The sequence below is a fragment of the Lygodium microphyllum genome, chromosome 2 (assembly GCF_053477565.2).
Source record: "Lygodium microphyllum isolate KBCC chromosome 2, Lygodium_microphyllum_v1.1.10, whole genome shotgun sequence".
NCBI lineage: Eukaryota > Viridiplantae > Streptophyta > Polypodiopsida > Schizaeales > Lygodiaceae > Lygodium > Lygodium microphyllum.
The window spans coordinates 188,676,973-188,692,824 of record NC_141136.1 but is presented as its reverse complement, the minus strand read 5'-3'; the positions used below and the strand labels follow the sequence as shown (position 1 = coordinate 188,692,824).

Here is a 15,852-nt window from a genome sequence, read left to right as displayed (position 1 = left end):
CATTCCAAGTTTATGTTCAACGGTAAATATATATTCTCAACTATGTGACATTCAGGGTAACATGGGATTGGACGAGAAATAAAGGCATAACATTTCTAAGTGTAAACCACTTTTCTTTTTCCTTTCACAAAAATAGAGCCAAATGTAAAACACTTCATAGAGAAAGCCCACATCCATGACTTTCCCCACTTGTAAAAACTTGGGGCCAAACATACAACACATCATACAGATAAAGCCCACATGATTGTCCCTATAGTTCTAAAAGGTTGGGCAAGGTAAGTTCCTAAATGTAGTAGAATAGGGGTGCCCAACACCGTTAACAATTGCTATAGCAGTGATCCCTTAGAGCATTTTCATATGGAGAACAACTATGAGGAATCCTGTGATGCAACATAGGCCTTACTTTGTTGTGGTTTATGAACAAGAGTTAGCCCATGCAACCCTTACAAAACGTGTGATTTTAACTTATCATGGTTCAAAATTTTTCACACCCTTAAACCAAGGGTATAACTCGTGACTCTTTAAAGTTATAAACTTGGTCTTGATAGATGTTGAGCTGTAAGGCATTAGGACACTTTCCCTTCTTTTAATAACTGATTGTGAATAAGGTTTTGGGTGACCCCTTGAATGAAAAAAGTCATAAATTCCAATTTTCTCTTGGACAAAAGCTAGAATTCTTTTTTTTTAAATGTGTTGCATGATGGTATTTTATTTAATAGACATGGGACATTAGGCCACAACCCCGACAAGAGGCATTCCATCTTGAAGGATAAAGCATCATCGAGTTGCTTAGTTGAGGGGATTTGAATTTGTTTGTGACCAATTCACACTCACACACCTACCCCTTCCAACTAAGCTACCCTTCTTTGATAAGACCTTTGAATGTTGAAAAAAGAAGGTATAAGACTTAAATTTACACAAATGTCGTGGTTGTACAATTAGCAAAATACATGCAATTTGGTTTAAAAATACCTCAATTTTGGCGAATCGAAGGTTTTTGTATTTGTATATTTGTGCTAATGAAAAGCTAGCTAGATCACATCGTCACGATGGACACATTGAACTTCAGCACGGCATTGAATCCGGAGCTAGAGGCGGTTTCAATGGCGGCGACGCCGCGGGCAAACCGGAAGCGGCCGGTGCCGCCCACGACGGCGATCTCGCGGACGGGCAGCAGGATGCGGTCGGAGCCGTGGAAGGAGAGGGTGCTGCCGTTGAAGGAGCTGTTGCCGCGGAAGACGGCGGTGAAGACGAGGAGGAGGTCCGGGGAGGTCCTGGAGGCGAAGATGTAAGTGCCCTGGCCGGCGCCCAGGATGGTGGAGTCGGAGAGGGAGGGCCCGTCCGTCAGCACGTCGTCGAAGACCACGGTGAGCCCCAGCCCAGGGTTCGTCGTCAGATTGCCCCCCGCCACCGGCACTGACGACGGATCCGACGACGCTGGCAGGTCGTGCATGTAGAACACCAAATTATATCGAATGGTGTCTATACTACTGCAGTGCCAGCTCTCCGGCCGCTTCCCTGCTGCTAGTATTATAATTTTATGATCCGTAATTAAATATTGGTTTGCTGAGAGTAATAGCAGTAGCAGTAGCAGGAGAATTAGTCGGAGAGCTGGTACTGTTTGCACACCCGACATGTGATATAAGTTTGATACTACGTCCAGCTTCCTGGTAATAATCAGAGCTAGCTATCCTGCGGCGCCCAACGACATGGCTTGGCAATATCTAGTTTAGCAGGTAGGCCTCTGACGATTTGATGGTATTTTGCTCTCTCGGAAAATACGAGAGAGAGAGAGAGAGAGGCCCAGGATAGGCCCTTCCAAGCAGAGGTCGCACAAAGTCGGCATGCTTGTGCTCATGAACACAACAAGAGAGGTACCGGTGCTTTCTCTCATCATGATAGTACTTGCACTTTTGTTAGTGGGCCGTATCAAACTTTTGCGGATACCAGCGGATCGACCTACATGCTACACCTCTCTATAGCATACGCGAAGCGTGGTCAGGTTTGCGTCATCTCGAAGCTTTTGTTGCAACTATAAAGCTGGCCAATCAGCGTTTGTCAAAATCAGCTTTTGCGGATACCAGCGGATCATACAGGCTATGTAGGAAGTCGGTTGCAGTAATAACAGAAAGATATCGCTGTTATTCAGCATATGCAGAAGTTATCAATTGTATTAATCTGAATTGGTATATACATCTTAATACGTCGAGACATCTGTGACGTTTCATCACATGTGACGTTTTGTAACTATGTCTCTCGTGTAATTAAAATAGATAACATAAAGTGTTTATGCTAAGTTTGATGTTCAAGCGATTAGTCATTTTAATACACCCCTTTAATCCTTGAACACTAAATATTCTTGAGACCCAGATTATTACAACATAAATCATGCTTAGTTCCAGCTAAGGACTTCGTCAAAAAGTCTACCCACATAGATTCTGTTTGTGTGTACAGAATCTCTAACTTGTTGTCTTCCACTAGCCCACGGATAAAGTGATACTTTAGATCCACATGCTTAGTCTTCTCCAAATGCTTCGGGTTCTTGGCCAAGTATATACATGTAACGTGCCCACCTGTATCATCCAAGACACGTCATAGCAGTCCATCGGAAAGGATGTCTAGAAACCTCCGCCCGGCACTCCCATGGAATGTTACGGGGTTTGCGATCTAGGGCTTTCCGTGTTTGCCACGTAGTGGAAGTATTCCGGCCGTAGTGTCTCCCACGTAGTGGAAGTATTCCGGCCGTAGTGTCTCCCACGTAGTGGAAGTATTCCGCGTCTGCCACGTAGCGGAAGTATTCCGGCCGTTCCCATTTAGGATCACCCTGAATTAGGGTTTTCCTGATTGGTCATTTTCTAACAGAAACTAGCGTCGGACCCAAGCGAACTACTTTACGCAGAAAAACGCCAGGTCCGAAGCAGATTCACACTGCACTTGGTTCAAGGAGAATGGGAAAAGAGAGGGAAGCAAAGCTCAACCTCTCTGCCATAAGGCATAGTCCCATTTTGTTCCCCTAAAACAACGTAAATCGGATTAAAACATAACTCTAGGTCACGCTTTTGTTGTTCTGTCCTTTGACGATCATCTCGCTGTTCCTCGTGATTTAAGAAAAGTTCCTGGCCAATCGGGACCACCCATCAGTAGGACGGACCCATGGCCCATCCTCCGCACTTTCTTCGAATTGTTTTAGTTATTTAATTATCTAACACATTAGTTGGACATGTAACAACCAGCTTCTTTAATTAACCCATTAGGCACTGGTTCCTTCACGTAATCTTATCACTTGACATAAAAAAACAATATCAGACAAGTTCCTTATTAACATGTCATCATATTTGTCTTTGAAATACAAAGAGTCCAGCCCGTAGGCTTATCCACAATCCGCCTGAAGGCTATCCACCAATCCACGGGTTCACTATTCCAAGTTCCCGCCCATAGACTAGTATGCGGGCCTCGAGATCCAATCCCAAGTCACCTTAGCCTTTTGTGCAGGACCCGAGGGCGAGGGATTTACGGCCAGAGCCCCCCCTAGCACCTAAGCGTCTTCCTGTTCCAAGTAGCGCTCAACAGAGAGACATCTTGCAGCGGGTTCGGTCCACGTTCCCGACACGGTCAACAACCCCCTTGGTTAGGGTAAGGCAGGCAGTCGAGGGTAACTGAAGCTGCCTCTCCCTTTAGGCCTTCAACCTGAAGTATAAATATTCATTTATCTTTTAATTCATTGGTCAAACCAAGCCAAATAGTGCTCTAAAATTTGTAGCAAGCACAAACGTTTCCATTGATCGTTTTTATTAGCAAATTGCTAAGGAATGAATCCTTCCTTTCGAATGCATCCAGCACTCGATCCGGGATGACTTGCAACTTGGCAAGATCCCCTATATCCTGGGTTACGGCGTACCCTATTAACCCAACTTGATCAAACCTTAAAGTTCATTGGGTACTTCAGTTTCTGGTCCTTAATCTCCAATTAATCTTCCTTACTCAAGAAGGATATCAAAGTATACATCCTCTTGCAAGATGACTTGCGTAAGGATCCGCCATCTTCGTTGCGAGAATTTGGCCTTTCTTCTTGTGATTCAATCACAAGACCATATGACTCCGTACTTGCCGCGCAAGTGCCACATCGTATTATGCGATAATGGAGTCACGAAACAATCTTTTTCAGGTTCTTTAAGCTAACGTCATTAGACCTAGGGTTTCCTAGCTTCATTTTTGTAAGAATCTCAGGAACACACCCTAGTTCCTTTTACGATTACGATTCACTAACCCTATATTCAGGGAATGTGGGCAAGTATTTAAGGTATAGGTGTTTCTTGGAATTTAACTCATTCCCAACAGGTATTTCATAGCATAGGTATTTTTAGGTTTATATCAATTAGGTTAACTCTAGAAGATAATTTTAAGATTACTTCCACAAGATCCGTTGTCTATGCGTAACCCTAACTTATCGATTTGAGGTCAGGCATAGGTTAGGTTAATTTCAACTAATCTTGCGTTTTCTTTGCGAAAAAAATTAATGCTAAATAAGCAACCTTTTTCTTGCTAATTTATGTAGTTAACAATGATAATTTCATAGAGTTTATGCATCGTAAGAGTCATTTCATGATTTGCACTTTCCATGATGATTCATTGCAAAAAAAATGGGGGTTAATATTGCGAGATGCAATTTTATACCTTTAGGCTTAACCGAAGTATACTATTTTAACGGTAACAATCTCGCTCGTAATTCATTTCAATGCATAAAGCTATTTGCTAACAATACGTTTATGCTTTATTTATTTGGCATGTTCCATTAAATGTATTAATGACTAAGTTCCTTTTTCATGAACAACTAGGACAAAATATATTCTATTTCTAACAAATAACCTTGCATGATTGAATTACAACGATATAAAATAAAAATTAAGAAAGAAAACCTGGTTTTGGGGTGAGATATCCACATGGATACCGGGAGATGACCCTCCCGCGGTTGCGCCTTGGACTTTCTTAGGAGCAATCACACTTGTAGACGTTTGGACGTGGAAGCAGCTTTACAACTCTTCTTTCGAATTCACCGTTGCTCCCCTTGCACCGTCCGTCGAAAGTAGTTTTTTTTTTTGGAAGGCTCCCTCCTTGAAGTCGGGAATTCGAAAGGGTGTTTCAAAATCTTTTCGTGATAGGACCTTTAACACTCTTCTTCTCTTTTACAAGTGGGGAAAAGGGAACAAAAGGTCCAAGGGTATTCTGCATAGGGCAAGGAACGGCCTAAGGGGTTAACCATGGGAGAAATGGAGAGTAATCCGTAAGTCCAAGAGAAAGGCTTAAGGAATTTTATTAAGCACGGGGTTTTCAAAGCCCACGTAAAGCATGGAAAGGTTAAGGGTGATAAGACACGGGGTGAAAGGTTTTTGAAAGGCACAACAGGGGGTGAAAGGGTTTTATATGGCCCAAGACAAAGGGCTATTGAGTTTAGCACCGGGGGGGGGGGGGGGGAGAGGGGGTAGGGAGAATTTGGTGAGGCACAAGAAGGGATGAAAGGCCCCTAAGATAATTAAAATCGAAGGGGGGTGTGAGGGGGGGAGAAGTGATAATAGTTCCAAAAGGTATGAGAAGGGCCTTGGGAGATTCTTTTGAACACAGGGAGGAGGCATCGCACTTGTAGACGTTTCGACGTGGAAGCAGCTTTACAACTCTTCTTTGGAATTCATCGTTGCTCCCCTTGCACCGTCATCGAAAGTAGTTTTTTTTTTTTGGAAGGCTCCCTCCTTGAAGTCGAGAATTCGAAAGGGTGTTTCAAAATATTTTGCCAATAGGACCTTTAACACTCTTCTTCTCTTTTACAAGTGGGGAAAAAGGAAGAAAAGGCCCAAGGGTATTCTGCATAGGGCAAGGAACGGCGTAAGGGGTTTAACCATGGGAGAAATGGAGAGTAATCCCTAAGTCCAAGAGAAAGGGCTTAAGGAATTTTATTAAGCACGGGGTTTTCAAAGCCCACGTAAAGCATGGGAAGGTTAAGGGGGAAAAAGCCTTATGAGCTTCAAACATGAGGGAGGGTCTCCAATATGTCACAAGGGAAAGGGAATAAGGGGATTTTTCACACGTGGGGGGGGGGGGGGGGGGGTTTCAATATGTCAAGGAAAGGGGCTTAAGGGTTTAGACCGGGGTTCCACCACCCATGGGAGAAGGGCAAATAATGCTTTAGACATAGGGGTGTTTTAGACTTAAGGGATAAGAGGGATGATAAGACCTTTAAAGCCTAAAGGTTTAAAGGATAAGGGGGATGATAAGACACGGGGTGAAAGGTTTTTGAAAGGCACAACAGGGGGTGAAAGGGGTTTATACGGCCCAAGACAAAGGGCTATTGAGTTTAGCACGGGGGGGGGGGGGGGGGGGGGGTAGGGAGAATTTGGTGAGGCACAAGAAGGGATGAAAGGCTCCTAAGATAATTAAAACCGGAGGGGGGTGTGAGGGGGGGAGAAGTGATGATAGTTCCAAAAGGCATGAGAAGGGCCTTGGGAGATTCTTTTCAACACGGGGGGGGGGGCGGGGGGGGTGGGGGGCAGGTGGAGGGGTGAAAGGGGGCTTGTTAAGCCCTTTGGAAGCTTTTCCCCAAGAAGCTTCCAAAGTTTCCCCACGTGGGGGGAAAGTTAATGGCGACGGCAACGTGACGGATAGGTGGCAGGGCCTGCGACGGTAGGTAGTGTGCTGGGAAGACCAGCAGCGGATGGCAGCAGATGACCTCAAGATTTCTGGCAGCGTCCTATTTTCGGCCCGCCTCCTTTTGTGTCCCTTGAGTGGGGATTTTTATAGGGAGAGGGAAGGGAATCCTCCCCTAATGTCGTTATGCATGGCCATGAGGCCGAGCAAGCTCTAGTGAGGAGCTTGCTGGCCTTCTAATTCCCTCTCCGTCCTCCAGCAAGAACATCGTCGACGGTGATAAAATTTTCCCATAAATTTACAATATTCGACATATTACATTCTCTCCCCCTTAGAGGAATCAAGATGTCCTCATCTCGAGATAAACTGGGGATATTGATGGTTGAGTGTGCCTTCATCTATCCAAGTGGCATCCTCTTCGGGATAGTCTTTCCACTAGACGAGGCATTCTCTCAGGGTTCTGGATCTTAATTGTCTCTCCCTAACATCTAAGATCCTATTAGGCCTTAGTTCAAGGACTCCTTGACTAGGCATTACAACTTGTTGATCGTCAAGTACATGGTTAGGATTAGGTATATATTTCTTCAATAGGCTGATATGGAATACATTATGAACTTTTAGGTTCTCAAGGAGTTGCAGTTTATAAGCATTAGGTCCTAGAAATTTGAGGATCTTGTATGGCCCACAATACATTGGACTTAGCTTCTTGCAATCTCCTAAGGATAGAGAACTCTTTTTAGGGCATACGCAAATGAAGACCATGTCTCCTTCTTCGAAGACTCTTTCTTGGCGCTTCAAATCCGCGTATGCCTTTTGTCTATCCTTGGCCGCTTGTATGTCCTGTCTTATTGACTTTATTTGGTCATCCATCCCTTCCAACATTTTCCTTGAAGCTTCAACCCTTAGGGTTGGATCAGAAAATTTTAGGGGACTTCTACAGCAGTCATGACCATATAATGCTTGGAAAGGGGTCATCCGAATGCTTTGCTGGTAAGAAGCATTATAGGCGAATTCAATCAAAGGAAAGTATTGAATCCACCTCTTTGGCTCTCGATAGTAGTATGCCCTAAGCATATCCTCGATGACTTGATTTACTCGCTCTGTTTGGCCATCCGTTTGGGGATGGTAAGTGGTGCTAAAGCAGAGTTGAGTCCCAATATCTTCAAAGATAGCTCTCCAGAAGTGTGATGTGAAGAGAGAATCATGATCACTAATGATTCTTCTGGGTAAACCATGTAGCTTGAATATCTCCTTGATAAACAATCTTGTGATGTCTGAGGCTTTATAGTTTGTCTTTACTGGAATAAGATGTGCAACCTTAGTAAGCATGTCAACCACAACCATGATGGAGTTGTATCCTCCCTGGACTTGGGGTAGGCCTACAACAAAATCCATGCTGATGAATTCCCATTTCATTTGGAGAATGTCAAGCAGTTGCAGTTTCCTTGGCATCATGACATGTTCAGCTTTGTTACGTTGACAAGACAAACACTCAGTGACATACTTGAGAACGTCACCTTTGAGCCTCTCCCAATGGTAGGTCTTCCTAACAGCATTGGGAGTCTTGGCATAGCCACGATGTCCTGCGAAAGGGGAATCCTGAGCTTTCCACAATATCTTCTGCTTAAGTGACTGGCTTGCTGGTATACACAACCTTGTTCTATAGTAGACAAGTCCATTATTGATAGAAAATTCGTGATACTTAGCTTGCAATTTTTGATTCTGATCCTTGATAGAGATTTCCCTTAGCATTGTTTGGTAGGCTGGATCATGGCATGCATCCTCTCTAGCAAACTCAAGTATAGGGTTGTTTGGCATAGATACTTTTGTAGCTAGAGATCTGGCTATTGATGGATTCTACAAGATTAGAGAATTTAAGAATACCTTGCGACTAAGTGCATTGGCAACTACATTCTCTTTCCCTGGTCCGTACTTGATTTCAAAGTCATATTCCTCCAACACTTCAATCCACCGACGTTGCCTCATGTTGAGCTCATTCTGGGTAAAGATCCATTTGAGACTCATATGGTCAGTTACTAGAGTAAACTTGTTACCCAACAGGTAGTGTCTCCAAAGCTTTAGAGCATGTATGACAGCTAGCAATTCCAGATCATGCGTAGCATAATTCTTTTCATGACTCTTCAATTTCCTTGAAGAGTATGCTACTGGATAACCTTCTTGCATAAGTACACACCCCAAGGCGAGTATGCTAGCATCAGTTACTACCTCGAACTCTTAATTGAGGTCTGGAAGTTTTAGAATAGGTGCTGATACTAAACTTTCCTTCCTATGGGAGTTGACCATGCAATGGAAGTTTGCTTCTTCAGTAAGTCCGTCAGAGGTGCTACAATCAAAGCATAGTTTTGATGAAGACCCTATACCATCCTATCAATTCAAGAAAGCTAGGTATCTCTTTGATGGATGACGGTATTGGCCACTCAAGCACATCTCTGATCTTGGTTGGGTCTACTGAGATTTCTTTTGCTAGTACCATGAATCCCAGATATTCAATCTGACACTTGAAGAATGCACACTTTTTCATTTTAGCATACAGCTTATGTAACCTCATTATCTGAAGGACAATCCGAAGTTGGGGTTCATGATTTTTTTTCCTATTTAGAATAGATTAAAGTATCGTCGAAGAAGACAAGCACAAAATCATCAAGATATGGCCTAAAGATATCCTGCATTAACCTATTGAAGGTGGCAGGTGCATTCGTAAGCCCGAATGACATAACTAGGAACTCAAAGTGCCCATATCTTGTATTGATCCTTATCTGATAGTAACCTGACTTGAGATCAATCTTGGAGAAGATCTTCGCACCCTGAGGATGATCAAGAAGTTCATCTATTCTAGGAATAGGGTACTTGTTCTTGATTTTTGATTGATTCAACCCTCGGTAATCAATACATAGTTGAAGTGTCCCATCTTTCTTTTTCTGGAATAGTACTGGAGCTCCCCACGGTGAATTGCTAGGCCGGATGTAGCCCTGATCTAGTAGTTGCTTGAGTTGTTCCTTCAGCTCAATTGCTTCTGGTATGGACATTCTATAAGGTCTCTTTGCAATTGGCACTGCTCCTGGTACTAACTTAATCTCATGATCCACTTCTCTTTGAGGCGGGAATTCAGTCAACTCTTCAGGGAATACATCCACGTATTCCTTTAGCCAAGAAGGTCCTTCATTAGACTCTTGCTTCTGATCTAGCTTGTTGAGTTTGATAAAGTAAACAGGTAATCCTTTTCTGACTCCTTTTATGATCCGAGATACTTTGGCCAATTGGATTCTCGGCAGTCCAGCCTCACCTTGAGTTGTGACTAATTCCCTTTTAGAGTTTCGAAAGGACACTTGACCCTTTCCACAGTGAATGTGGACGTCATTAGGCTTAAGCCAATCCATTCCAAGTAGACACTCATGGATTCCTAAATTCATGACTCTGAATTTGACCAAAGTCTTCTTTCCTCCCAGAAGGAATTCCACCTTAGCAGTTTGCTTGGTACAAGTAACCTCACGACCATTTGCCAATTCCACAAGCAAGGTAGGTGCTTCTACTATGGCTATTCCTAATCTTTTTGCGCAAGCTGGTGAGAAAAAGGAATGTGTACTGCCACAATCAATCAAGGTCTTGAAATTTTTACCTTGATAGTTCGACAGTGTCTGAATCACCGAGAACTGGCAGTTCGGCTCTTTCTTGTGTAGAGCGGCATGGACTGTCACCCTTTCGAATTCTGCTTCCATGGTCAGATCTTGCTCTTCTTCTTCTTCGCACATTTGCCTATTGGCAATGTAGGCGGTTCTTCCTCTTCCTCGGGTAGCGGCTCCTTGACCACGGCTTGTTCCTTGGAAAGGTGCTTGGCGATGTCCTCCACCAAGCTTGGGACATTGCCTCTTAAAGTGACCAAGTTCGTTGCAATGGAAACAACGGATGTTTCAGCCATTGCGTTGGGTAGGAATAAAGTTGTTGATGTTATTCGTCCTTGCTTTCTTTCTTTGTCCCTGATTATGACCTTGAACTCTCTTTATTTGAGGTCTACATGCTCCTCTGTTCGCGTCATTATAAGACCAAGTTTTGTTACCCCTTGGTTTAGCCTGCACCTCCTGAATTATAGGCGCCGCTCGAATGAGTGTGTCCTGAAGATCTGATGGATGCATAGATTCGAGACGGGTATTGACTGTTCTCCTGGTTCACAGCAGTACTTGATGTAGGAGGCGAATTAGGAACCTGTACTTGGGGTTGTGCCTGAATAAATTTTTTCTTAACGTTATTATACGATACGTTGATTTATATTACATCTTTAGTTTAGCTCTCACGTAAACAATGCAGCTACTTAACTTTTTATCAACTCTTATGCACAATTAGACATTGATAAAAAGAAGCCTTTATTTGTATTTATATGGCCATAGCCCTTTCGAATACAACATTTCTTGCGATGATAAGCCAACTGTTACATTTAGTTTGGGTAGAACAACATTGTATTACATTTATCTACAGGAACTGTAAAATAGTAAGGTTTCAGGTCATGGATCTTTAGGAATCGGTAAGTCATTGGAAGTTCAGGATATCCTTTCCGTTGGAATCCATACTTCTCATGGCGGCCCAACACTTTAATCCTGTCAGCGGGGATTATACGGGTTACTTCTTCATATACATATGAGTTCATCTCAACCCTTCGATCTCGAATATGTAAAGTTGAGTTTACGTGAGCTTCCACAAAAATGAACAGCTTCATGACTTTCAGGTCTTCCAACCACTTGATTCTCTTTAAGTTGGTTTGTAGATAAGCAAACTGCTGGGTGGCTATATAGTAGATTCCTGAAGCACCCGTCCATCTTCGTTCCATATACAAAGGTGATGGATTATAGATCTGCTCCAAGATGTTAATCATCCCAACCCTTTGTTGATAATGCCGAGAATGCATTGCAGTCATAAACATGATTCGAAATACTAAGAACTTGTTCCACACTTCATAATTCTGCAAGACAGCATTGAGGGTAAGGAAATGTTTGGAACATCAACATTTGCTTTACTTCTTCTTATTAAGATTTCATAAAATAATTCCATTGTTGGTTGGCTCTGATACCAACTGTAACATGTCCACTTGTATCATCCAGGATACGTCTTAGCAGTCCATCAGAAAGGATGTCTAGAAAGCTCTGCCCAGCACTCCCATGGAATGTTACAGGGTTTGCGATCTAGAGCTTTCTGTGTCTGCCACATAGCAGAAGTATTCCGGCCGTTCTCACTTAGGATTGACCTGAATTAGGGTTTTCCTGATTGGTCATTTTCTAACAGTAACTAGCGTCGGACCCAAGCAAACTACTTTACGCAAAAACGCCAGGTCCAAAGCGGATTCACGTTGCACTTTGTTCAAGGAGAATGGGAAATGAGAGGGATGAGAAGCTCAACCTCTATTCTATAAGGCATAGTCCCATTCCATTCCCCTAAAATAGCGTAAATCGGATTAAAACATAACTCTAGGTCAACACTTTTGTTGTTTTGTCCTTTGACGATCATCCCGCTGTTCCTCGTGATTTGAGAAAAGTTCCCGGCCAACCAGGACCATCCATCCGTAGGATGGACCCATGGCCCATCCTCCGCACTTTTCTCGGGTTGTTTTAGTTATTTAATTATCTAACACATTAGTTGGACATGTAACAACCAACTTCTTTAATTAACCCATTAGGCATTGGTTCCTTCACGTAATCTTATCACTTGACATAGAAAAACAATATCAGAAAAGTTTCTTATTAACATGCCATCATATTTCTCTTTGAAATACAAAGAGTCTAGCCCGTAGGCTTATCCATAATCCACCCAAAGGCTATCCAACAATCCACAGGGATCACTATTCCAAGTTTCCGCCCGTAGACTACTATGCGGGCCTCGAGATCCAATCCTGAGTCACATTAGCCTCTTATGCAGGACCCGGAGGGCGAGGGATTTATGGCGAGAGCCCCCCCTTGCACCCAAGCGTCCTCCTGCTCCAAGTAGAACTCAACGGAGAGACCTCTTGTGATGGGTTCGGTCCACGTTCTCGGCGTGGTGAACAACCCCCTTGGTTAGGGTTAGGCAGGCAGTCAGGGGTAATTGAAGCTGCCTCTCCCTTCAGGTCTTCAACTTGAAGTATAAATATTCATTTATCTTTTAATTCATTGGTCAAAGCAAGCCAAACAGTGCTCTAAAATTTGTAGCAAGCACAAACATTTCCATTGATCGTTTTTATTAGCAAACTGCTAAAGAATGAATCCCTCCTTTCGAATGCATCTAGCACTCGATCCGGGATGACTTGCAACTTGGCAAGATCCCCAATATCCTGGGTTAGGGTGTACCCTATTAACCCAACTTGATCAAACCTTAAAGTTCATTGGGTACTTTAGTTTCTGGTCCTTAATTTCCAATTAATCTTCCTTACTCAAGAAGGATATCAAAGTATACATCCTCTTGCAAGATGACTTGCGTAAGGATCCGCCATCTTCGTTGCGAGAATTTGGCCTTTCTTCTTGTGATTCAATCACAAGACCATATGACTCCGTACTTGCTGCGCAAGTGCTGCATCGTACTATGCGATAATGGAGTCACGAAATAATCCGTTTCAGGTTCTTTAAGCTGACGTCATTAGACCTAGGGTTTCCTAGCTTCATTTTTGTAAGAATCTCAAGGACAAATCCTAGTTCCTTTTACGATTACGATTCACTGACCCTATATTCAGGGAATGTGGGCAAGTATTTAAGGTATAGGTGTTTCTTGGAATTTAACTCATTCCCAACAAGTATTTCACAGCATAGGTATTTTTAGGTTTATATCAATTTGATTAACTCCAGAAGATAATTTCGAGATTACTTCCACATGATCCGTTGTCTATGCATAACCCTAACTTATCGATTTGAGGTCAGCGTAGGTTAGGTTAATTTCAACTAATCTTCCCTTTTCTTTGTGAACAAAATTCATGCTAAATAAGCAACCTTTTTCTTGCTAATTTATGTAGTTAAAAATGATAATTTCATAGAGTTTATGCATCGTAAGAGTCATTTTATTATTTGCACCTTGCATGATGATTCATTGCAAAAAGAATAGGGGTTAATAGTGCGAGATGCAGTTTTATACCTTTAGGATTAACCGAAGTATACTATTTTAACGGTAATAATCTAGCTCATAATTCATTTCAATGCATAAAGCTATTTGCTAACAATACGTTTATGCTTTATTTATTTTGCATGTTCCATTAAATGTATTAATGACTAAGTTCCTTCGTCATGAACAACTAGGACAAAATATATCCTATTTCTAACAAATAACCTTGCATGATTGAATTACAACGATATAAAATAAAAAGTAAGAAGGAAAACCTGGTTTTGGGGTGAGATATCCACATGGATACCGGGAGATGACCCTCCCGCGGTTGCGCCTTGGACTTTCTTAGGAGCAATCGCACTTGTAGACGTTTGGACGTGGAAGCAGCTTTACAACTCTTCTTTCAAATTCACAGTTGCTCCCCTTGCACCGTCTGTCGAAAGTAGTTTTTTTTTTTGGAAGGCTCCCTCCTTGAAGTCGGGAATTCGAAAGGGTGTTTCAAAATCTTTTCATGATAGGACCTTTAACACTCTTCTTCTCTTTTACAAGTGGGGAAAAAGGAACAAAAGGCCCAAGGGTATTCTGCATAGGGCAAGGAACGGCCTAAGGGGTTTAATCATGGGAGAAATGGAGAGTAATCCCTAAGTCCAAGAGAAAGGCTTAAGGAATTTTATTAAGCACGGGGTTTTCAAAGCCCAGGTAAAGCATGGGAAGGTTAAGGGGGAAAAAGCCTTATGAGCTTCAAACATGAGGGAGGGTCTCCAATATGTCACAAGGGAAAGAGAATAAGGGGATTTTTAACACGGGGGGGGGTTCAATATGTCACGGAAAGGGGCTTAAGGGTTTAGACCCGGGTTCCACTACCCATGGGAGAAGGGCAAATAATGCTTTAGACACGGGGGTGTTTTAGGCTTAAGGGATAAGAGGGGTGATAAGACCTTTAAAGCCTAAAGGTTTAAAGGGTAAGGGGGGTGATAAGACACGGGGTGAAAGGTTTTTGAAAGGCACAATAGGGGGTGAAAGGGTTTTATACAGCCCAAGACAAAGGGCTATTGAGTTTAGCACCGGGGGGGGGGGGGGGGGGGAGGGAGAATTTGGTGAGGCATAAGAAGGGATGAAAGGCCCCTAAGATAATTAGAACCGAAGGGGGGTATGAGGGGGGGAGAAGTGATAATAGTTCCAAAAGGTATGAGAAGGGCCTTGGGAGATTCTTTTGAACACGGGGGGTGGGGGGGTGTGAAAGGGGGCTTGTTAAGCCCTTTGGAAGCTTTCCCCCAAGAAGCTTCCAAAATTTCCCTCGTGGGGGGAAGCTTAACAGCGACGACGGTGTGATGGACAGGTGGGGGGGCCTGGGACTGTAGGTAGCGTGCTGGGAAGACCGACAGCGAACGACAGAGTCAGGCGGAGTGCTGAGAGGACCGGCAACAGATGGCGTCAGGATTTCTGGTAGCATCCGATTTTCGGCCCTCCTCCTTCTCTCTCCCTTGAGTGGGAGTTTTTATAGGGAGAGGGAAGGGAATCCTCACTCCCCTCGTGTCGTTATGCATGGCCATGAGGCTAAGCAAGATCCAGTGAGGAGCTTGCTGGCCTTCTAATTCCCTCTCCGTCCTCCAACAAGACCGTTGCCGACGGTGATAAAATTTCCCATAAATTTACAATATTCGACATATTACAATACATGACATATTGTCACAAAATAACTTCAGTGATGGACATGGAATAAGCTTGAGTTCTTCAATCAGCATCTGCAACCATAATCCTTCTTTTCTTGCAAGAGCAACGGCCACAAACTTGGCTTTAGGAGATGATAGTGTGACTGCTACTTGTTTCTTTGATTGCCATGTTATGGCAGCGCGTGTAAGAACAAAACTAAACCCCACAGTCGATTAGCGAGTATCACTTTCCCCCCCTCCCCCAATCCGAGTCGACCAGCCAACGAGGGTGGTCAAGGAACTCGGGTTGGAAGTGCGAGTGAATACCAAACCAAGTGTGCGAGTGCGTGATAAGTAACGAATAACATGCACCAAGACCTTCCAATGTTTAAGAATTGGATTATGCATAAAGCGTGAAAGAAAGTTTATACTAAATCAACATTTGTCAAAATTGAGCTTCACGTGAACATCATTTTGGTCTAGGCCTCAAATT

At 43.2% G+C, this 15,852-nt stretch overlaps 1 protein-coding gene across 1 annotated transcript; it reads right to left on the bottom strand.

Moving 5' to 3' along the window:
- Positions 1-690: 690 nt before the first annotated feature.
- LOC148040729 (dirigent protein 2-like) lies at positions 691-2,094 on the bottom strand. Its single transcript, XM_087667040.1, has one exon. The coding sequence runs from the start codon at positions 1,634-1,636 to the stop codon at positions 1,037-1,039; it is 600 nt and encodes a 199-aa protein (XP_087523166.1). The 5' UTR covers positions 1,637-2,094; the 3' UTR covers positions 691-1,036.
- Between the last annotated feature and the right edge of the window lie 13,758 nt (positions 2,095-15,852).

Coding starts and splice junctions, on each gene's coding strand:
- LOC148040729 (XM_087667040.1), bottom strand. CDS start 1,636: ATGTCGGGTGTGCAAACAGTACCAGCTCTCCGACTAATTCTCCTGCTA.